The 23,613-nt window shown below is 35.8% G+C and overlaps 1 protein-coding gene across 1 annotated transcript in view; it reads left to right on the top strand.

Moving 5' to 3' along the window:
- The window catches only part of KMT2E (lysine methyltransferase 2E (inactive)), an 86,804-nt gene that overhangs the window by 20,760 nt on the left and 42,431 nt on the right, over positions 1–23,613 (top strand). The window contains 3 exon segments of the mRNA XM_043965953.1: positions 1,060–1,244; positions 21,062–21,176; positions 21,825–22,054. Of these exon segments, the coding sequence (XP_043821888.1) occupies positions 1,174–1,244; positions 21,062–21,176; positions 21,825–22,054 (416 nt within the window). The 5' untranslated portion in view covers positions 1,060–1,173.

Here is a 23,613-nt window from a genome sequence, read left to right as displayed (position 1 = left end):
AACTGGAAGGACCCTCCTGCCTCTTCATTTTACAGGGTGATTGAGTGACTTTCCAGGATCATATGAGTTGTGAGTGATTAGCAGAGGCAGGCTGTTTACCCTGGTCTTTGGACCCCAGAGCCTTTGTTCTTTCAATTGTACCACAGAGATTTGAATAGTTTTTTTAGTGTTGCTTGGTAAACGTTAGGAAAAAATATAAAACGTTTCACTGTATTATGATAGATATGGTGCAAGTCATATTACATCTCATATATTTTGTCATTGTTGTTGTTCAGTTGTTCTGACTCTTTGTGACCCCATTTGAGGTTTTCTTGGCAAAGATACTGGAGTGGTTTGCCATTTCCTTCTCCAACACATTTTACAGATGAGGAAACTGAGGCAGGCCGAGTTAAGTGACTTGCCCAAGGTCACCTGGCTAGTAAGTGTCTGAAGCTAGATTTGAACTCAGGAAGATGAGTCTTCCTGACTCCAGGCTGGGCGAGCTACCAACTATGCCATCTAGCTGCCCTCTTGTATATTTAATGTTATGTATTCTAAAGAGGAAAAAGTTAGAACACAGGTAGTAGTGTAATAGCAGACAGTGTTATAGCAGGATTATGCTATGGCTCTCAAAATGAAATCTTAAATACTTCTTTTAAAGCACATTTTTATCACATGATTATTTTATCTTTTGTGTTGTACTGTATGCTCCATTTCTTAAGAAAATGACCTAGAAATATATTTCTCTCCTGTTCAGTAGTCCTCTGGATTGAATACTCGATTGTTGAAAAAGAGGCAGATAAGCTGAAGTAAGAAAGAGTTTATCTCTGCAGAAATAAGTTTTTGTGGCAAGTAACAATTGATGCTGAACATTGCATAAAATTTTCTTATTTCAAATGAGATGCAGTGCATCAAGTATTCTGTTAACCTTAAAGCATTCTGCAATGCTTTAATGTTCATGTTCTATAAATCTTGAAGCATCAGCTATTACCCATTATAAGTTATATACCATACCTGTTACTTAAAATGTATGAAAGTATTTCTGAAGCTTCTTTTGTTCCTTTTTTTTTTTTTAAACAGGGTTTGTGGATGCACTTAGATGTTTGCAATGAGCACTGTGGCTGGCATGCCCCAGTGTTTTGGATACCAATGCATAGGACTCCGTAGTAATCGAATTTATCAGAAACGAACGTCATGAGCATAGTGATCCCATTGGGGGTTGATACAGCAGAAACTTCATATTTGGAAATGGCTGCAGGCTCAGAGTAAGTATTACTGTAACCAAATTTAGAGCTTTCCAAAAGTGGAATGGGTTGCCCTGGGAGGTAAGGGTTTTCCCCCACCAGAGGTTTTCAGGTAAAGGTAGGGTGACCATTTGTTGGGTGTTGTAGAGGGCATTCTTGATCAGGTACAGTTTGAACTAGGTTACCTCTGAGGTCCCTTCCAACTCTGGTATTCTGTGATCTTTAGGGACTAGAGGACAGGAAGCATTGGAACTACTTAATTTTAGTTCAACAGCCAATGTTAAAATGAAACTATTTTTTCTCACACTGTTGTCCTACAGATATTCACTGCAGAAATACATAATATCTTTGTCAGCTATTTTTCATTAACTATAATTAATATTAATTACCTTGAGCTGAAGCATTTCATTTTCCTAGCTCTAGATGTCTTTTCATGTGCTATATACTGGCATTTGAAAATGTTTTTGAACCAATCCTGACAGGCAGTATAATAAGCTTGACACCCTTAGATCTAAGAAGACTTGGGTTCAAGTTCTGTTTCTTGACACATGCCAACTGTGTGACCTTTTAACCTTTTAGTATCCCAGATAACTCTCTAAGAAAAGAATTGTTAACCCTTCTTGTGTGTCATGCATCCCTTTGGTACTTATATATTTTGTAAAACATTCATGGACCATAAGTTAAGAATCCCCAAGGTAACACTATTTAGCGTCATTAATCTTTACTGGTATAGGGAGTGTCCATATCCAAATAAAGTCACAGGTCTGAAATGGGGGAAAGAGCCAGTTACATTCAGATTATAAAAATAATTTTACTTTAAAATTTCATTCTTGGCTGTTAGTTTTAGCTGTCTTGATACTTTTTCTAAAAACATTAAATACTTTATCATTAAAAATGAGAGACGGGGTGGCTAGGTGGCGCAGTGGATAGAGCACCAGCCCTGGAGTCAGGAGTACCTGAGTTCAAATCTGGCCTCAGACACTTAACACTTACTAGCTGTGTGATCCTTGGCAAGTCACTTAACCCCAATTGCCTCACAAAAAAAAGAAGAAGAAGTCGGGGGCAGCTGGGTGGTGCAATGGATAAAGCATTGGCCTTGGATTCAGGAGGACCTGAATTCAAATCTAACCTCAGACACTTGACACTTACTAGCTGTGTGATCCTGGGCAAGTCACTTAACCCTCATTGCCCTGCAAACAAACAAAAAACAAAAGACTATCTGGGTGCGTTGATTTTTATTTTTTACATAATACATATGCACATACATACATACATAAATACACATAGACATATGTATATATGACATGTTACTGAGGAACCTCCCAAATTTTTTAAATAATAGACCATGAAAAAGGCAAAAATAAATGTCTGCCTTTTATAATGTTACAAATGCCCTGAAAGTTAGACTTAACATTTTAAGAAACAGAAAAGTATTATCGAAAGCTGAGGCACGTGAAAGGATACACATGTTCTTCCTCAGTAGGAATCTATTTTTGCTTAAATCCTTTTCCAGATATTTAAACATGTTCATAGAATTTTGGAGTTGAATTCAAGGATCTTTGAATCCAACCACTTCATTTTATAGATGATGAAACTGAGGTCCAAAGAGGTTAATTACCCAAGGTCATTATACAGGTAGTAACTAGAATTTTTAAATTACAACAGAGATTTCATTTTATGGTAGTAGAACCTTTGCTATAAAGTAGGCATTAGGTAGTTGCCGATCTGGAGGTGATTTTTATCTCATACTTTTTTTCCATTAGAAAAGATCCAAAGATGCTGTTAATGCAGTAAAGTAGCCTTTAGCACAGCAGCCGATGCATGTATATGTGCTGCTTCTGTGTTGAGGACAGATTCTTAGTATTTCATTTAAGGCATTTGTAACCTTTATGAAAGGTAACCTGAAAATAGCCTTTGGGAGGCCCCAGTGATCCATATACAGTGCAGGTATTCCCACTTTGAAGACTGTCTGACAGATGACGATCCAACTTCATTATATAGATAAATAAGGGGAAAAATTTACTTAACAAATAATTAAGGGAATAATTAAGATAAATAAGGGAAAATAATTTCACTTAATAAAATAATTAGCATGGATTCTATTCAAAATTAATCTCTCCCCAAACTGAGGATTTTTGGTGTAAAATTTAAGATGTTCTGCACATAATAATTTGTGTAGGTACCATACATAACTATATCACGAGCTCTGTAAATTGTAATGTAAGGAAAGGGTGTAATGAAAAGAATAGTATACTTGGACTCAAAATCCCTGGATTGGATCTTTTTTTATGTTTGTAACTGTGGACAAGTCATTTAGCCTCTTCAAGCCTTGATTTCCTCAGCTATAAAGTGAATTTCTACCTCTTTCACAAGGCTGATGAGATCAGTTAAGACATTGTATGTGAAAATACTTTATAAAGAGCCATACAAATCTAAGATTATTAACTCTACTTTTAAAAGGTAATCTCTACTATATGAAAGGGAATTTGCTTACCTGTTGTAAGCAAATGTTAATACATGGGATTTTTATAATGGCAATCAGTGGGGAAATGGTTCAGTTTATGAAGATGCAGAATATGGTTTGCATTTTATAGAACATATCTATAGAACAAAGTAGATTTTCCCCCACTTAAATATCTCTCTGATACTCAAGTACTTATTTCCCTAAACTTGACCTCCAAAATAAGTATTATGATCTAGAATCATAGAATTGCTAGGCAAGGGCCATCAGTAAAATTTTATTCTCTTCTGTTCAACCTAAAAATCTTTTAAACTGTCTTGAGAGTTAAACTAAACAATTTCTCAAAAAAAGCAGAAGCAGAAACCTATCTAAAGTGCTTTTATGCTCAACAAGCACATGGAGTTTTCATAAGCAAATTATTTTCAGAACCAATGTATTCAAGTATAGAGTTTAAATGTACTGTACTGGTATAAATCTGGCGAGGTAACATGACTGATCCGAAGTCTAATGCCATCATTAGGGATTATTCAATTTTGAAATGTTATATTTCTGATACTTGCTCACTTTGAAGAAGTAGCTTACTAAACTCCAGTTTCTTATCTCCAGTGGCCTACTGAGCTTACCCACTTTGATATTCAGTCATAATCTCAAACCCAGAGTGCTTAAACTTTTCACCCCCTTTTGGATTAACTCTTTGTTTGGTACCATCATTTTCTTAGTCAACTAGACTCCTCTTTTGTCATTCCCTGCACCCCACTCAGAGCCAGTCACCAAAGTTCTCTTGATTTTTTTTTCCCTCCCGCTTTTCTAGTCACCTTTCTAGTCTTTCTTATTTTGACAGCTACCATTCTTGTCTAAGTTGTATTACATCATGCCTAGACGTGAATCATAATGACCTCCAACAAGTCCTTCCTATTTCTAGTCTGTATTAATAGTTTTTACACTTTGCTGTCCAATTAATATTCCTAAAACACCATATCATTCCCTGGCCCAAAACCTTTAAGGGCTTTCCATAAGGGCATGGAAAAATCAAATATAAATTCTTAACCTGATAATTAAGACCTGATCCAATCTAGGTCCATCCTAATTATCCAACACTTCTCTACACTATTGTCATTAATAGTAACCCTGGCCCTAGAACTTTTTTGTTGTCTACTACCTGCGTCATTCCCAGGACTTTGAATTCTTTTGCCTCTTTTGCTGTGCTTTTTTGAATCCCTCAAGGCACACTTCCTATAAGTAATCTTTTTCTCTCCCATAATATTTGGTCTTTGCCAATCCTTTGGCATTGATCATAGTTTAAATTTTTTTCTTATGGACCAGACCTTTGATTCAATTAACATAGGAAACTCCTGTTGAAGAAATACTAACCAGATTGGTACCTGCTCAGCAATTTATACTTTTAGAATTACCTGCAGGCACTCAAATATTAAATGACTTGTCCAGGGTCATATAGCTGGTACATGTCAGAGGCAGGACTTGAATCCAGGTCTCCCAGACTCCAAGGCCAGCTCTAATCCAACCACTATTTTTCTACCACACATTTATCTGTCATTTATCTGTTCTCTTTCCCCAACTAAAATGGAAAGGTCCTTGAGTCTGCTAACAACTTCTTTGAATCCCTGCCATTGTATTAGTGGTCAGTAAATATTTGTTGATCATGTGAACACAGATTATCATTTAAGGAAATAAACTGTTAAATACTTGAAAAAATACTTTTCTTCTAATATGTAGGCCATATTATTAAGCAACCATACAGATTTCTACTAGGTCACCACATAGTTTCTATAATTCAGATTCCACTGAAGGCCTTTTTCCTAGTATATCATGAGTTAATTATGTGTTTTTGATTAATATTGACAGTTCTGCATCTGAATAGAGGCAGGGCTGGAATTAATTGGTAATAGCCAAAAAGATACTGTGTCCTCAGCTGACTGCCCTGCTCCTTATTATAATTCTTTTTCTAAGCTTTGGTGCTTGCTATATAACTAAATTGTCTCCACAAAAAATGATAGTGTCTTATTCTAATTAGAGTACAGAGTGTCCCTGTACTATAGCTTTAATAACTTTAAATTGCACTTAGACTTTTGGGTCACCCAAATGAAAAATCCTAAACTCTTTGCATAATGAGCAAAGATAGTTATTTTTGCTGATTGGGGGGGGGGCAATGGGGGTTAAGTGACTTGCCCAGGGTCACACAGCTAGCAAGTGTCAAGTGTCTGAGGTCGGATTTGAACTCAGGTACTCTCGATTCCAGGGCCGGTGCTTCATCCACTGCGCCACCTAGCTGCCCCTGATTTTTTGTTTGGTATGAAGTAGTAGTTGCCCTTCTCTGATACCCTGCCTACTTTAAATAACCTAACCACTTAAATATAAAACAGGGTAAAAAAAATGCCAAATAATCTAGCCAAACTAAAAAATAATTTATAGTGAGAAAAATAGCTGATCAAATCCATGCCTTGAAATATGTCTAATAGTCTATCTTTTGCTCATCATTGTAAAGGCAGAAAGGTGATGTAGTGGCATAGAGTGCTAATGTTGGAATCAGATCCTATCTCAGACACAAATTGTGTGATCCCAAGCAAGTCAATGAATTTCGATTAGCCTCAGTTTCCTTATTTGTAAAATGAAAATGATAACACCTCATAGGGTTAAGGATCAATTGAGATAATGTAAAAGTGCTTTGCAAATTGAGATCATGCAAAATTGCTAAATACACGTTTCTGTTATTATTGTTATCATCAGCTTTAAAGAAATTATAGCTCATTCTAGAAATTGTTTTGCCTAATGAGTTGGACACACATACATTTAGACAGGAGAGTGAATATGGCATTCTCAAAACAGAAGCAATATGGTGTGGTAAGGACACTAGACTAGGAATCAAACAGCTTCCTAGCTATGTGACATTGCTATTTTTATAACCTCTGGGCTTGCTTCCTCATCTTTTAAAATAAGAAATACTAATATCTGGCCTGTCTGCCTCAATGGGATTTATTATAAGGCTAAAGTAAGATAGTTTATTGGAAAGTGTTCTATAAAGTCTAAAGCATTAAACAAATGTAGTTGGTGATATGCAAATGCTTACTTTTACAAAAACCTAATAAACAAGAAATATGATAATGTTTTCATTAAAATTGAAGTCTTATTTATATATTTTAATTATGAAATAGAGAGTTTTTTGTAGTTTTTCTCACCTGAATATCTATTTAGTAACGCCTTTGAAATAGTTCATATTCTGTATTGAGCCTAAATTATATTTTCCCTATGTCCCTTTCCCTCTAATTTTAGGCTGTAATTTTATATTCTAAGATTGGAAGTGAGAGGCAGCGTGGCATAGTGGATAGAGAGCTGGCCTCCGAGTCAGGAAGACCTGGGTTCAAGTCCCGCCTCTGACACATACTGGCTGTGTGGCAAGTCACTTAACCTCTCAGTGCCCCAGGCAACTCTCTAAGACTGTAAGTTGCAGAGAAGGTGCTGATTTGAATTGGTAGATGAAGTTCCTCATCGAGAGTGTCCTACACATATGAAATCACAGGTCCAGTCAGAAACAATAAATTGGAAATTTACCTTTATTTGCTTTAAAATCTTGTTTGTTTTTGCAGACTTCATTAATGTATGGTTTGATACAAAGAATACTGGAATTAGAATTAGAAACCTGAATAATCGCTATGATACTACTACTACTTCCACTACCATTATTACTACAATTATCATTATTATTATTATTATTATTATTATTATTATTATTATTACTCACTGTGACCTTGGGCAAGTCACTTAACCTTTATGAACCTGAATTTCTTTATCTAATTTTAAAGGGTGGTACTAGGTTTAATGTCCCTTTGTCATTCTAAAATTTTATGATTATGTGATAAGATTTTTACAATTTATTTTCATCATTGGTGTTTAGCTTTCTTAGATTTACTAGGGCCATCTACTGACAGAACTTGGTAGAGCTGCTGGAGATTGTGAAGTAAATTTCAAATGACTCATTTATGCCATAGGATACTGTAAAGGTTTGTGTAAATTTTAGGGATATTTTCCATTCACTTTGAGAAGTGCTTTATTTTCATATCTAATTGATATTCAATTGTCAGTGAAGCCTAACATCTCAGCTTTATCTCTTTGCCCCAACACTTAATTTTAGTAGTTAATAAACTGCTTAAATGTTCTAAAATACCACCTTTTAGAATGCTCATTTCTTAATATGAAATAATACATTGTTTCATCTGTTTTGATACTAGTTTAGATTTTCATAAACTAGGGTATATCTATGTACTTTAAATTGCCAAAATTCTCATTAAGATAAAGGCCTGGCTCTACCACTTATTACCTTTATGGTTGTGGGCAAGTCATTTAACCTCAGTTACAGGCTTGTTTCTTCTGTAAAATAAGAAATTTGTGTGACCCATTCTAGCTCTTAGTTTGTTATTCTCTGACAGTCAAATTATTTTGCTTTTTAAACACTTTGAGCCTTTAATAGTTGAACTCCAGTTAACTAAATTCTTTATTGGTAATGTGCTAAGAATTTTATTTTTCTTCCACTGGCCCCCCCTCTCCCCCCCCCCCCCCCCCCGCCCAAATAACTTAACCATCCAATTTTTACTTGTCCAAATCACATGGCATCAGACTTAGAACTCTCCCAGGGCAGCTAGGTGGCGCAGTGGATAGAGCACTGGCCCTGGAGTTAGGAGGACCTGAGTTCAAATTTGGCCTCAGACACTTAACACTTACGAGCTATGTGACCCTGGGCAAGTCACTTAACCCCAATTGCCTCACCCACCCCACCCCCCCAAAAAAGAACTCTGTCCCTCTGGTCACTAGGCATTCACATATAAAGTATATTGCCATGCCCATGCTTTTTAAGGAATGGTGTTGCTGACATGTAAGACCGCTTCAATTCTTGTTTGCTTAGTTAAATGTAATTCATTTAGTCACTTGTAAACCACTGTTTATAAAACCAATCCTATGTAATTTAGGCGCAACAAACTCAACACTAGAGGCATGGCATGGTATTTCCCCTCCAGTACAACACACACAACATTTTAATGTTCAACCTTTTTCTTTTTAGTGGTAGTAACAGGTTTGTTTGAAAGAGAATTCAACAAGTTGGAGATGCCTTAGATAGTATTGAGAATTGGGGGGGGGGGTATTTTATCCCTATGTCAGTTTAGAATAAATCAGACAAAACAAAGGATTGTAGGGAAGGACTCACCATACTTAGGCAGGGTACATTGTATAAGAAAATATAATTTCTAACATTAGTGTGATGTTTATACTATAGCTTAACCAGATAAGATGGTAGGGGTGGGATAGACAGTAGAGGTTTAAATGATAAGCTCTAGGAGTCTGGGTATATGAAATAAATTTCCTTTAGTGGTTTTGAGTTTTTGCTTTCTTTCCTTCCCCACCCCCCTTTTTGTCTATGCTAGACTTTCCTGAATGTTATGAGGGAGGAATGGTACTACTGTTCTTAATTCATGAAGGAAATTTTTTTATCTTTGATTTCTTGTTTCCAGCCCTTTAATTTCAATAACTCACCATTTCTGAATGTAAGCACTTGAAATTTCTACTTTATGAAGCTTAAGTTAATTCTTAAAATTGCGTGGTAAGCAGGGCTAGTCTTGTTTCTGGGGTAAGAATGAATTGAAAACTATTTAAAGATAAGATCGAAAAGTCTTGGGTCTTGGTTCCTTGTTATGTTTAGTATTTTCAATTCTGTGGCCAAAAACTACATAATTAATCCTTGGTTCTGCCTCATCATATGCATTTTATGTTTGATTATCAAAATAGTTTGAAAAGAAGTGGACTTCGGGGCTACACAGATGCTGCTGTACTTGTGTAGCTTAGGTTTTGTTTATTTCTGCTTCTTCCTGCCCTGTATATAGCTGAAAGGGGGTTTCTGGAGCTTTTCTAGGAATTGGTTTGAGAACCTTCTTTTGAACTTAAATCACCTAAAATTGGGAGCCCTTGCTCTAGGATATAGTATTCTCCTGCCCTCCCCCTCCTTTTTTTTTTTTTTAAACCTTTTCCTGAAAGCTAAAATAAATTTGGCTCCTTAAATCCAAAGGAAATTTGAATCTTGGTTCAAAATGTTAGTAGAAGAACTAAGTAAATAATGATGCCTAAAATATCTGAATTACCTTTAAATTACTTATTACAATTTGGCCATGATAGATTTTAAAAAGAAGTTATATTGTATCCATAAAGAAATGACAAAGAAACTAGTTTGGGGTCTTCCTACACTTTAGTTGCCATTATGCTTTTATGACTGGGGTGGGGAGAGAGGGAAGTATTAAAAGAATTAGACCAGTAATACCTAAAGTAATAGTGGCTTTTTGTTTTTTCAATTATAGTATGTTTTAACTCAGACTGAGATAACATGGGCCCTTAAAAAATATAAACACCTGGAGATTGGCTATAAGGGAAGGAGGGAGTTGACATGTAACCATTATGTCAGATGTTACAGTCTTCAGAACATGGAATGAAGAGAAGTAGCAGTGGGCAGCTGGTGGAGGGAGAACAGAGTAATTATCCTTCAGGGGAAAAACTTCCCTCAGACCTGACACACATAACTTTGCTAAACTCTGTTTGACACCCCTTAATCCATGTTTGTACTAACAGCTCCCTAAGATTGCCCAAAGTTAGAGGTTTTCTAGTTGGTAGTTGTTCTCTGGGTGGTTTCCTATTACTAATGTCATTGGCAGGGAAAGCAAATGGGGAACATGCAGGTATAGATTGGGTCTGTTCCAAGTTATCTTATAGGGGTCTGGCAAGGCCTAATTTTATTTATTTGTTTATTTATTTATTTTGCACTGTTACCTCTGCAGGCTATCAGTGATCCAAGATAGCTTGCAACATGTATGGAATGAGCTCTCAGTACAGGTCCTAGGCCTTTGGAGTTGATTCCCTGACCTCATTAGCTTCTTTTCTATGGAAATACATAGCTGAGCATTTAGCCTTGATTCTAAATGGGGGGGGGGTGTCAGTGTTAAACTTAATTATAAAACATATACAGGGCAGGGTGTAAATCCCACAATCAAGATAAGACCTCTCATTCAAACATTGATTCTTTGAGTAATAAAACTAAAGGTTATAGCCTTCCTTTTACAGTTGGTCATTTAATTTCTGCCCCATTCAAATATTGGTTCTTGAGGTACTGAGGTTAAAGGTTATAACCAACCTTTTAAAGCTGGTCACTTAATTACCAACCATTTTCCCTTCCCCTTCATGGCAAGGTTGTAAAATGGTATGTAACTGTCCAGGTAGACAGAGTAGTATAATGCAAAGATCAGTATATACTAGGAGTAAAGAGAGACGTGGATTAAAATCCTACCTTAGACTCTTGCTAGCCTTGTGACCCTGGACAAGTCATCTGACCTTAGAAAGATCAGTTTATTCAGTTGTAAAGCAAGAATATTCAGGATTGTTGTGAGGAAATAAACACTTTACAAAACTTAATGTACTCTATTAATGTCAAATGGTATTATTATTATTTGATAATTGTTATTGCTCTTAATTACAATAATTTTATTGCTAAGGTTCCCCTGGTATCTCCTTACATAATTTTTCCCCTAGAGAAGGAAGTAAGAAGCAACACCAGTCTGCCATCTGAACTTATCAGCAATGACTCCCAACAAGGAATTCCTAGAGGTGGGCAACAAGAACCCTAAATAACACCTTTTGTGAAGTTTGCTTAAGAACCCTGTTAAATTACATAAACTTACATGATTGACCTAGCTTTCATAGCTTTCACTGTGTATAGAGTGACTGAGAATTTTTCATTTGTAATGATAGGATATTGTTTGGAAAAATTCTTGATATTTGAATGCCTACCATGTAGGTCATTGTGGGCCATGCTGTCTGTCATACAAAGAATTCTGTCCTCAATGATCCTTTAATGAGACTGGAGATTGGGAGAGATGGACATGACAAGGCAGTAATGATTAAGTATGATGTGTAGTATAGAAAATAAGAGGAGTTTAGTGGAGGAAGGGAGTTATAACTTGTATCTGGGATAGTCAGGGAAGATAACAGATGAGGTGGGCTTTCAGAATAAAACTGAGCAGAAAGGTGGGGTTAGGAGAACATTCTAGGCATTGTAAACAAAGGCAGAAAAGGACAAGAATATATTTAGTTTACCAGTTTCACAGAATTCCAGATTTGGAAAGGGACTACTACTTTCTGTGAAAATCACTAGGATCAGATGATCTCACAAATTTCTTCAAACTCTAAATCATCATCTAGTCCAAACAGAGGTCCCTCCACAATATGCCCAACAAGTGGTCATCTAGTTTCTTGAAGATCTCCTGTGATAGGGAATTCACTACCTTTCTAAAGCTGCCTATTATGCTTTTGGACAGCTCTAATTGTTAGGAAGTTTTTCCTTGAATTGAACTGAGATCTGCCATTTTGCAGCTTGTAACCTGTTGTTTCTTCTTCCCTCGGGGGCAAGCAGAACAATTTAATCTATCTGGTGTCCTTTTAAATATTTGAAGACAATGATTCAATCCCCATAAGTCATTAGCCTGAACATCCCAAGCTCTTTCAACCTGTTAACTTATGTAGTTTGGTTTCTGGTACCCTCATTATTCTGGTGGTTTTTTCTTAGGCTTATACTATTGTCAATACCCTCCTTAAAATACGGAGTCCAGAACTGAATGTGCTCTTGACTAGGATCAATGGTCTTTTCCACTCAGGCCAAGATCACATGAGCCTATTTTGGTGGCCATGTCACATTGATTGTTGACTCATTGAGGTTACTAAAATCCTCAAATCATTTTCCAGTGAAGTGTTGCTCCCTGGTTTCCCTACCCCCGTCCTAAACTTGTGTAGTTATGTTTTCTAACTTAAATATAGGTTAAAATTTGAGAGGCAACATGGAATAATGGAAAGAACACTGGACTTGGAACCAAGAAAGATGAATTTGAATCATGCCTCCAGTACTACCTCTGTCATGATGGGCAAGTTACTTAACATCTATGTAAAATAAAGATAATACCTATATTACCTACCTCACAGGGTTGTTGTGAGGATCAAGTGCATAGCTCTCAGTAAACTCTAAAACATTATATAAATCCCAAATGATCTTAACAATAATACCACTTTTGGAACTATAAGATGGACAAAAGTAGATTAGGAAAACATTCTAACAAAAACCTATTGTATAATAAAGAATCCTCCTGTAACATATATATTATCTTTCTAAAATATATCTTTGTCAGAAAAGGAGAGTTGGTTGCAGTTGTCAAAATACATGATAAATAGGTTGTAACTTACAAAAATACTTCTAGAATAAATTTCATCAAATATTAATAATGGTTAATCACAGGTACAATGCCACTGTCTTTGTCAAATGCAACTGAAAGTGGTTTACCTCTAAGCTGAACCTCTGAAGCAGCTAGGATCCAAGAGTATAATTTAAAGGTCCATGTCACCTGAACCAATAATACCTCAATAAAGAAGCATCATCAACTAAATGGCTTAGCCATTTAGTTTCAGTTCTAGATATGGAGGGATTATGAAGATAATGATCACATCATGCCAGAAATTGTATAAGGGTTATCCCTAAGGAGCTTGGACTTATTGACCACTGAAGATTGTTAGAAAACTGTAATGATTCACTTCTGTTTTCAAAAATGTAGCACCTACCAAATAAACAGACAACTTGGTGGTGAATTTTTATGTGTGTGTGTGTGTGTGTGTGTATATATATATATATATATGTGTGTGTGTATATATGTATGTATGTACACACACAGAGTGCTTATTTTTCATAAACCTGCAGGTGAAATCCCTATATAACAAATGCAGTCTTAAAAATAGTCTTGAGAATTCAACAAATAAACTCAAACTAGAGCATCATCATGATAAAACTGTTGCCTATAATTGCTCAGACAGAATTCTTGATCCACAAAAATGTAATCACAATATATTTAATGTTGTCACCATACTGAATACCCAGTCTCCAACCAAGGTAGAATGAAAAGCTTTCAAAAAAGACCTAGCCAAAGAATTCAAAACCCTTTGGGAATAGGATGGGGTTTATGACATCCTTTCTGCTACTGGAGTTGCCCAAAGGATGTTTTTATTGAGCTTTAAAAAACTGTACTTATCCCAACTTTATTCATTTATACAAAGTATACCTTGCAGTATTCCACATAATTTTAAATATAAAAAATTACAGGATTTCCTAGAACCTTTTCTGTCTCAATGTCATCAAAAAGGTGAAAAGAATGAAATGAATAATAGTAGAGTCAGTGATGTAATAAAGAGGGTCTTGGTTTAAATCCCAATCTTTCCTTAGTACTTGTGTGACCTTGGGCAAGTCACTTGGCCTGGATGATCTCAAGGTCTCGCTCTAAATCTGTGATCAATGTGATATTATGAAGCTTATCAGTGTCCCAGGTATCAGAAATAATATGAACAAATCTATGGAGGTTAAGGAGGGCAGAGGAAACTGTCCAATTTGACTGGAATACATGAAAGAGTATAAAAAGGACTAGAAGGATAGGACAAGACCAGATTATTAAGGAACCTGAATGTCAGAGAAAGCAGTCATAATTTTACCTGGACAGCAGAGAACCATTGCTAAGCTTATAAAAAGGGTATCCGTGGATAAGTTTCAGGGATTCTGAGAACTGGAATGGGGGGAAAGTTGCATTTCTATTTTCCCTAACCCAAATTTGAGCCTTTCTTTCAGTTATAGTTTCATGACACAAAAGTTCAGAATCCTTGCTCTAGAAATTAAGTAGTACCATTCAAAATTCACCAGCCTCTAAACAAAGTCAATTTGTACTGGTAGTATGTTTTAATCAACAGATAAAAAATGTTGCTCTCTAGTGCCTTTAGAGAACTTGGTCAGATGTTACCTAGTCCAGTTTGTAGATTCAGGTTAATGTCCCTATGCATTTACCTTAGCATTTGCCTGAACTAAAGCAATGACATGAAGTTTTATAGTAATCAGCATTGCCCTCATGTTATTGAAATATACCTCAGGCTGTAAATGATATTTTATGTAGAGAGGGATGAACAGGGAAGTTGTAGGAGAGATTGATTCACGTTTCAGGTAGGGCTCTTTCTTTTTGTTTTCTGATTTACTTTTAAGTGTCACTTGACCTATTTCTAAGAGTGTTTCTATTCCACCCCCTAATTTACTACTTCTAATCATACTTGTGTCTGAATTAGGCTGTAGGTGAAAGATAGGTTCCTGCCAATAAAGATTTGTGAACTTTATATTAATTTGTGGCATCCGTTTTAAATGCTGAGACGTTTTCTTCTAGTCTCTTGGCTATATTTTGAAACTAACTGAATAAGTACAGTATTGTTGTAAAGTAATTACAATAGTTTCATTTGTTGATGGCTGTGTTTTAGTTTTTTAAAAAAGTACAACTTCTTCAAGTTTCTACATTTAATCTGATTTGAAAATGGCTTCAAATTTTGCCTTGAAATCCAAATCCTGTGCTATGTGGCCATGGCACAGCATGGTGCTTCAGACAGACTTCTCTAAAATACTATAGAGGAGCTGTAAATCCTCATTCATACAGAGAATTTCCACACTACGGAGTGAGTGCCTTATTCTTTTTGGGGGGGGGGCAATTGGGGGTTAAGTGACTTGCCCAGGGTCACACGGCTAGTAAGTGTCAAGTGTCTGAGCCCGGGTTTGAACTCTGGTCCTCCTGACTCCAGGGCCAGTGCTCTATCCACTGTGCCACCTAGCTGCCCCTATGAGTGCCTCATTCTAATGAAGTCACAGAAATATACTCAAAAGACATTAAGGTTATCTCAGCCATAAAGAGTATTATTATTCATAGGAAAACAGTAAATTTTTTTTGGACTTGAAATTCTATTTATTTGAATCTATCCATTTGTGAAAAATAAAACATGAGTGTAACACACTTTATACTAGGAATGTGATATTCTAAGTCGGGGTACTTGTATGCTGAATTGAATATTGATATGTTAAAGAAATGGTTTTATGTGACAGCAGATATTTTTACGTCATTGAGAAAGGATGGTATAATTTACCAAATACCATCCCACCAGAACATTTCCTTTTTTTGCTATTTCTAGACCCAATTTATTGCCCATCTTTAGTACATATCAAAGGTGTGTATGTGTGTGTGTGCGCACACACACACACACACGCATGCATGAGTACACGCACAGCTGTACTTAGTTTTTATCACTGAAGTTTTTTATCAATTAGATTTATAATATTAGACTATTGTTTCACATTGCTACGGACTTGACTAAGGTAGCTTTGCAGTATTCTCAGTCTCTGTACAAAGTCATTTGTGAAGTGGGAATATTTAAGTGTCTCACTATCAATAAAGAGTCCTTTTGGACTTGCAATAGACATGAAATGTGTCATGCATAATGATAATAGGTATTTTTTATATAGACTTGCAAAGCTATATATACATATAAACATATATATAGATATTATATGCATAACCATATTTATTCAGTGTCCTGTTTAATGCCTTGCTTGAAATTAATCATTGGCAGATGGTAGGAAAAAGAGTTATCAGTCTAGTCAAGTATCATGGTATTGTATGATTTTAGAAAATAAATGGGAGACACCTTGTCCTTAGAGAAATTATTTCCAAATGCTTTCTTAAAATTCATAAAGAATAACTGTGCTAAGATCTTACATTCTTGACTGCACATCACTTTTGTCTGCTTCAAAACTTCTATGAAAGCTTGCCCTTTATGGTTTTTATTATGGATCACTATAATGTGTGAGCATATGCTGTGCTCATAAAGATTTTACAGAAACATGGATTTATAATTACTTAGGTTGTGAAGTGACATCTTATAATAGGTAGAGTGCTGAGCCAAAGAAAACGATTCAAATTCCACTTGTGCTTACTAGTCATGTGACTACTGGCAAATCATTTGATCATTCTAGGCCCCCTTTTCCCATTCTGTAAAGTGTAAATAATATTTGTAATGTTTCTTAACCTCACAAAGTTGTTCTGAAGATTAACTAGAATAATCACGCCAAGCTTTTATTAAGTGCCTGGCACTGGCTACATGCTAGAGATACACTGACAAAAATTAAACATTGTTCTTGCATAATATATACAAAATAAATACAGGCTAGCTAACTTCAGGAGCAGACACTGTCTGGTAGATGAGGAAGGCCTCATGTAGAAGATAGCATTTGATATGACTTTTGTAGGAAATTGGGTAAATATTTTAAGAGGTGGTGATACGGAGTATAAAAGTAAGGAGATTAGAAATTAAATTTTAAATTTAAGCAAGGCCAGTTTATCTGGACAAAGTACAGGAAGGAAGGTTGGGGTCAGTATGTGAAGGGTTTTAAACTCCTGGGAGGACAGCGATTCTCTCAACAAATAGGGATATGTGGAAGATGGGTAGGCTTATGAATTGGTTTGGACTGTAATGTTAAAGGCCTGGAAGCCAGGAGAATAGGATGTGTAGATCTGGGAGGTATCTGTGTAGAGATCATGAGATTGATGAGGTTATTGAGAGAGTGTTTGGGGAGAGAAGTAAACTTGGGATAGAGCATTGGGGTATACTCACTTAGGAAGCATGATGGCCATATGGTAAAGGAGCAAGAGTAGTAAGGAGCTGAACAACAAAGCAGTGACCATGAAATCTTGCAGGAAGGGAAAGTATGCAAGAGAAAAATGGTAGTCACTCATTTCAGATGATGCAAAGAAATCAAGAAAGATGTTGACTGAGAAAAAGGCCATTAGATTTTACAGTTAAGGAACCACATTACTGAGAAGTAAAGTGGCTTTTTGGAGGGGGTCACACAGTGTTATAGCTGGGAGTTGAACTGAGGTCCTCTGAATTCAGATCTAGTGTTTTGTCCAGTATACTGTATTTGAGTCAGTGTCTTTTTCTTGTCCATATCCCAATTTCCGACTCAAACAGGTTATAAGATGGATTAGGCATAATCCTATGTAAAGGTCCTTTCAACTTTTTATACTTAAGTGTTTTACACTTTTACTTTTTCTTTAACCAGCTAATTACTCCTCAAAGACAGCCAATTATGAACTGCTACACACTGAAATTTTTTCCGTGTGTGTGTGTGTGTGTGTGTGTGTGTGTGTGTGTGTGTGTTTTCCTGCTGCTGATTTCTGGTGTTTGTGGCACTTAGTACCTTCTTATTCTCTTGAATGTACTATATTCTTGAGAGACTTCAAGTCCTTGCACTTCAATTTCCTGACCATTTTCCAACAGTTTTTGTTTTCCTCTTTGTTTTCTCACTGAAGTCACAAAGCATCAAAGTATGACAACTCAGTTTGAAGAATCTTGTCAAGTTCTTAATAGAGCTTCACTTTTCTACTTCATCCTCCATAATAGATGGTAGTATGCCAATTGCAGTTTTCTTCATAGTTGTCTTATTTGCTTATAATCATTGTGAAATGACCAGTTATATTCCATTACTGCTCTGGGGTTTGTGGGAAAAAAAAAGTTTCTTTAGTTGGGTCTCTAAGAGAATCTGTGAGTCATTCTTCCATTTATCTGCAACTTCTTTACAGTTTCTTGTTTTTGTTTATAGTGAGAATGTCTGTAATGGTCCATTTATTATTGAAAAAAGATTGTGCATTAAGAGCAGTAATGGTTAAATAGGGTAAACTCCTCTGTCACATTAATGGATTTTGGAGGGAGAGGAAGATTATTTACCACCAACCTCCTAAGACAAAGCCTCTGCCTTAAAGCCTAAAATGTAGTTTACCATACAACATAATCACATTGAGAGAAATAAGCTATAGGTTCTTGAAATCAAGAAGTTTATAGTCTTTGTGATTTGAGGCAAATCACTTAAGCTAGCCTCTCCGTTTTTTCACCTGTAAATTGAGTGAGTTGAACCAAGCTCCTTTTCAATTCTAAAAGTAAAAATCAGTATGTAGGTAGGCCTTTTACAACAATATTGTAGAGTAGGAGTTTGGGTTCTTTATCAAGGAATGACTTTTTATACAAACTATCATAAGCATCATAGGTATTCAACCATAAATGTTTTTGTATATGTATGTATACAAATATGCATACACACACACACACACACACACACACAGATGTCTGTGTTTTATACTGTAAAACACTTTAAATTGTATATAAGTTAGTTAAAGGCAACATAGTAGCCAGTCACACAATCCATATTCAATATTTTACTGAACCGCACAATTACCCGATTCTTGCTTCTTGCCTGGTTTCTTGAACAAATTAGAAGATTAAGGTGTGCCATTATGGTCATTAAATTCAGAACTTTTTCTAATGGCTTGAGGGGAGGGGGTACAATTTGGCAATGTTTGATTTGCTCTTCTGTTGTTATTTTCCCCCAACCATAAATTTCTCTGTAACAACTTAAGCTAAATTCTAAGTCATTCTTTTGCCTCGTAAACAATCTTTTCTTTTGACAATGCCATGTAGGTGGTATTGCTAGCTTCACTTTTAATTCTTATTTTTCAAGGTATAGCTAACTTTAAGATGTGAACCATCCTTCTTTTGTAGTGAATGTCTTCATCCTTTAAGCTCTTTTACTACTTGTTACTTCATATTGTCAGAAGTTTGGGGTGATTGGCACTAAATTCTAAGATCAAGGGAGTTCTGGATAGCAAGGTATCCTTCCATTCTGGCAATAATTCTTCACTTTGCCCCTGTAGTAGTGGTTTGTTTCTTTAGAGACTATGATTTAGGGTGGTTGTATCAGGAGCTCTGTGTGTGTAATGTCTTTCCTCTGCCATCTTGGCTCCTAGAGACTAAGTTTTAAATCTTTTATTAACTATAATTAAGTATAAATAATAAGACTGCAAGTAAGTAATCCATCTTTTCTAATAAAGCAAATATACTAGAATTAATCCATCTACAGTCATTCAAATAGCCACCTTGAGAAGTTCTCTAGTTCAGTAATACAGTGTTTGATCTCAACATTTTGGAGAGGCCTTTACAGCCAGTTTACTAGCCACACAATGAAGTCTGCCTTTTTAGTTAATGTAGTCCCTTTTGGTTACCACTATTTTCTTTCTCCTCTTTCCTCCACTTTAAATTAACTGCCCATTCCTTTTTCTGTTGCTGACATTTGCAACTTGGATCAAGAAAACCCAGAGAGGGATTGTGCTGGTGTTAGGTGAGGGAAGGAAAATATTAGGGAATAAACTGACTGGTAAATGTTGTAATAATATGGATATAATTGGTTGATTTATTTATTTATTTAGCAAATGAGACTCTTGAAAATGTTGGATTGCCTGTAGTATTGGGAATGCTGGGGGTGCTCATGATAAGGGAGGCATAGTTCATATTAAAGGTTTTCTAAAGGAAATTAATTTTAAGGCCTGTTTTAAAAGAGGGGGAAATAAGGGCTATCAGGGTGGGGGGCCATTTCAAAACAACATATACAAAACAGTACATTCCCTTGTGTCACTGTGGTAGTGGTGGTCATGTGGATTACCCAGAGAGAGAGGAAACCAATGGATTTATTTTATGATATGAAAGAGGTTAGGTTCAAAGAGCCTGGGGTAATAATGAATATATCATAGTTCTGTCTCACCTTGGCCAAGGTTGCCTTGGGCTTGATAACATAAAGAAGGTAAACCAAGGAGCTAACTTTTGTAGTGCATGATCTTTTAAACACAGTTCTACTACTAGCAACAAACAAGTCCAGACACCTTCTATAAACGAAGGACTATTCATATCCAATAGGCCAACACTTGTGGGCTTACCATAACACCAGCTACTGTTCCCTTCTTGCCAATTAAAAGCCCTGAATCCCATGTCTTTTGTGGGGCTATTCATTTCTATCACTAATGCTTTGGGTGCATCAAAATGCATGATTTTGCAGACTGATTTGGGGTTCAAATGCCTCTGATTTGTAATCTTCAAAATATTTCCATCTCTCCCTGTGTATAGAACTACATCACTAGGGCCGTTTAAACTTTATTTCACATCTTGTTGGTGTTTGGTATTAGGTAACTTTTTCATATCAAATGAGGTGAGGGAAGTACCCTGTTGTATCTAGGGGCCAAGTGGAATAGAAGAGCCTTGTAAAGTATATTAAATTGTAGGCATTATTGTTATTTCACACCTACTGATTTATAGAAGCTTTCTTTTGGAGTTATCCATTATAAACCACTTATTTCTAGAAGTAGAAGTGTGTTTTAATATGAATATTGGACCTTTATGAGCTAACTTGAAGTAGATGAGAAAATGAAGGAAATTCTGTTTGATACAACTTTCTCCTCTCTCTCTCTCTCTCCCCCCCTCCCCCCATCCCCTTCTGTATCACTCACTTCTTTTGCCTCTTTCTCTTTTGATTGCTCTTTCTTTATTCTTTCTCTTCACTTTGTTTTCATTTTCTCTCTCCCTCTTTCTCTTCTCTTTTCTCTCTCTCTCTCCCCAGACCAGAATCCGTAGAAGCTAGCCCTGTGGTAGTTGAGAAATCCAACAGTTATCCACACCAGTTATATACCAGCAGCTCGCAACATTCACACAGTTATATTGGTTTGCCCTATGCGGTAAGTGTCATGCACTTAAAAGTAATCATTTGACATTTTAATTTTTAAATGTTAGTTTGGGGAAGATATTTGTAATATGCTTAGTTCACATCTTAAAATGTTAACTACTTTGACTTGATTTTCTAGCAGTAGATGAGATTAAAATCTTGATGGCTAATTGAGGCCATGGAATAATTCAGAGATTTTGTTTCTTTGAGCAGGAAAAAAACAAAAGCATCTGAATATTCATAGATTTATGAAAAACTTATCTTAAAAATAGCTTAACATCTAGTAATAAAATATGGACATGTGGTAATGTTTGCAACATTATTACTGCAAATTCTGGTACAGGCTTTATAGTATTTCTGCTCTTTGCAGAGCTAAAGGGAAATGTTTGTGACAAGTGGGGATGTTTTGTATTTTTAATTTTGGTGTGGCCTAAAGAAAAAATAGTGATGGTGGCATAATCTGGAGGTTCTACAAAAAAAGTATCTTTGGAAGAGAGGAATGATAGCAAAATGTCTGGCACAAGTCAGTATTTTAAGTAGAATTTGACTGGTTTTATATAAATAAGGAAATTTGAAATGGTGGGATTGAATCTTAAAATAAATAACATTATAGCATTTCAGTGTTGCACTAAATAATATTGTGCTGTTTGTGTTTATCCAGGACCACAATTATGGTGCTCGTCCTCCTCCAACACCTCCAGCTTCTCCTCCTCCATCAGTTCTTATTAGCAAAAATGAAGTAGGCATATTTACTACTCCTAATTTTGATGAGACCTCTAGTGCTACCACCATCAGCACATCAGAGGATGGAAGCTATGGTACTGATGTAACCAGGTGCATTTGTGGTTTTACACATGATGATGGCTACATGATCTGTTGTGACAAATGCAGGTAAAATATTTCCCACCATTATTTTGTTTAACATAATTTCCTCTAACTTTGAATCTTTAGTACATGGCAGCACAGATAACTATTATTACTTTAAAAGAATCTCTAAATTATATTTAATTTTTTTTTAAAGTGGGAAGCCTGCCACTATTATAATATTGCCTATTTTGCTCCTAGCAAAAGGCCTTATGAAAAAGCTATAATTATCTCTTCTAGCCCCATCCTTAATTGGATAACAGGTGACTGCTTTCAGACTTTGTCCATGTGGCAATGGTCTTTAGAATCTGTTTAACAACAACAATGGCAATAATAATATTTTTCATAGCAGTAGGGCCAGTTTGTGAATAGCACATAAGTGTTTACTTAAAGATTTGTTTGTACTGTGTATAGTCAGTTCTTATTATCCACTTTGGGGGAATTATACTTTTTTAAAATGATGTTTATTTGACCTGACTCTCTCACCTCCTTTTGACTTACACCTTGCAGCACTCTGGAGTCTCCTTGAACCAGAACCACAGTCTCCCCTCCCCCAACCCTGGTTCAGCCACCAAGAAAGGCCTCTTCCCCTAGAGAAGGTGTGATTGGGACAGAAAGTGGGCTTTTTTTTTTTTTTTTGGTGGGTGGGGAGGATGGAGAGGGGATAGGAGCTCAGCCTGAGTCCATCCCTTGCATGGGCTGGGGAACAAGAAAAGAGTTGAGTAGTGAGGTAGGATGGGAAAGGTGGTAGTCTCTTAGAGCTTCCTGAGTCTGTTCTTCATAGTGTGACCTTTTAATTTGAATTGAAATGGTGTTAATTCCCAGAACATCAGGATTACAAATATTCAAATGTGAGTATTAAAATACATCCCCAGGTGTTTTGTTTTTTAATTTTGCTCTTGATCCCTTCCATTACCAAACATATAATACAAATCAAGAGTTAATTTTGTTTACATTTAAAATCCAGTTTGATTTTCTTATTTTACTATTAAACTTTTGCCAAGAAAGTAAAAATTCAGAATTTAGTATTTTCTTTTCATTAAAAGGTACAACACTTCTAAGAAAAATACATATGTGTAAATTATGGCATATTATGAAGTTGAAAATGGGAATTTCATTTCCTAAGCCTTCTACCCTTATGACATTTTAAAATAAATGTTTAGGGAATCAACTTCTTGAGTATTTTTGCTTGCCATGTCACTTTTAAATCAGCTATTAGAAAATGTTTCTTCCCTGTCATAATCTATGCTTCTATCAGCCATCTTTATAATAGTGAATATTGTCTGATGTCATAAACAACATAATTTGTGATGTTTTCATTTCATTGCCAAAATCTAAAGTTTTTTTCCCCACTTAAATTGTCTACATTAGCATACAAACAGTAAATAGTTCTCAAAGAATTTAACCATAATTAACATTAAATTATATAGTTTAACGATATATTCTATAGATTAGCCAGGCTTTGTGCTTTTGCTCAGATGATCTCAGAGAGAATTCTTGTTGATGTATATTTTTCTGACTTTTCTTTTTCCTCATTCACTTTTGTGCATAGAGTTACTGCCTATGTTTATTTTTCAAATGCATGC

This window comes from Dromiciops gliroides, chromosome 5 (assembly GCF_019393635.1).
Source record: "Dromiciops gliroides isolate mDroGli1 chromosome 5, mDroGli1.pri, whole genome shotgun sequence".
Taxonomy (NCBI): Eukaryota; Metazoa; Chordata; class Mammalia; order Microbiotheria; family Microbiotheriidae; genus Dromiciops; species Dromiciops gliroides.
Note: the sequence above shows the minus strand (reverse complement) of the source record. Positions and strands in the feature narration are given on the sequence as shown.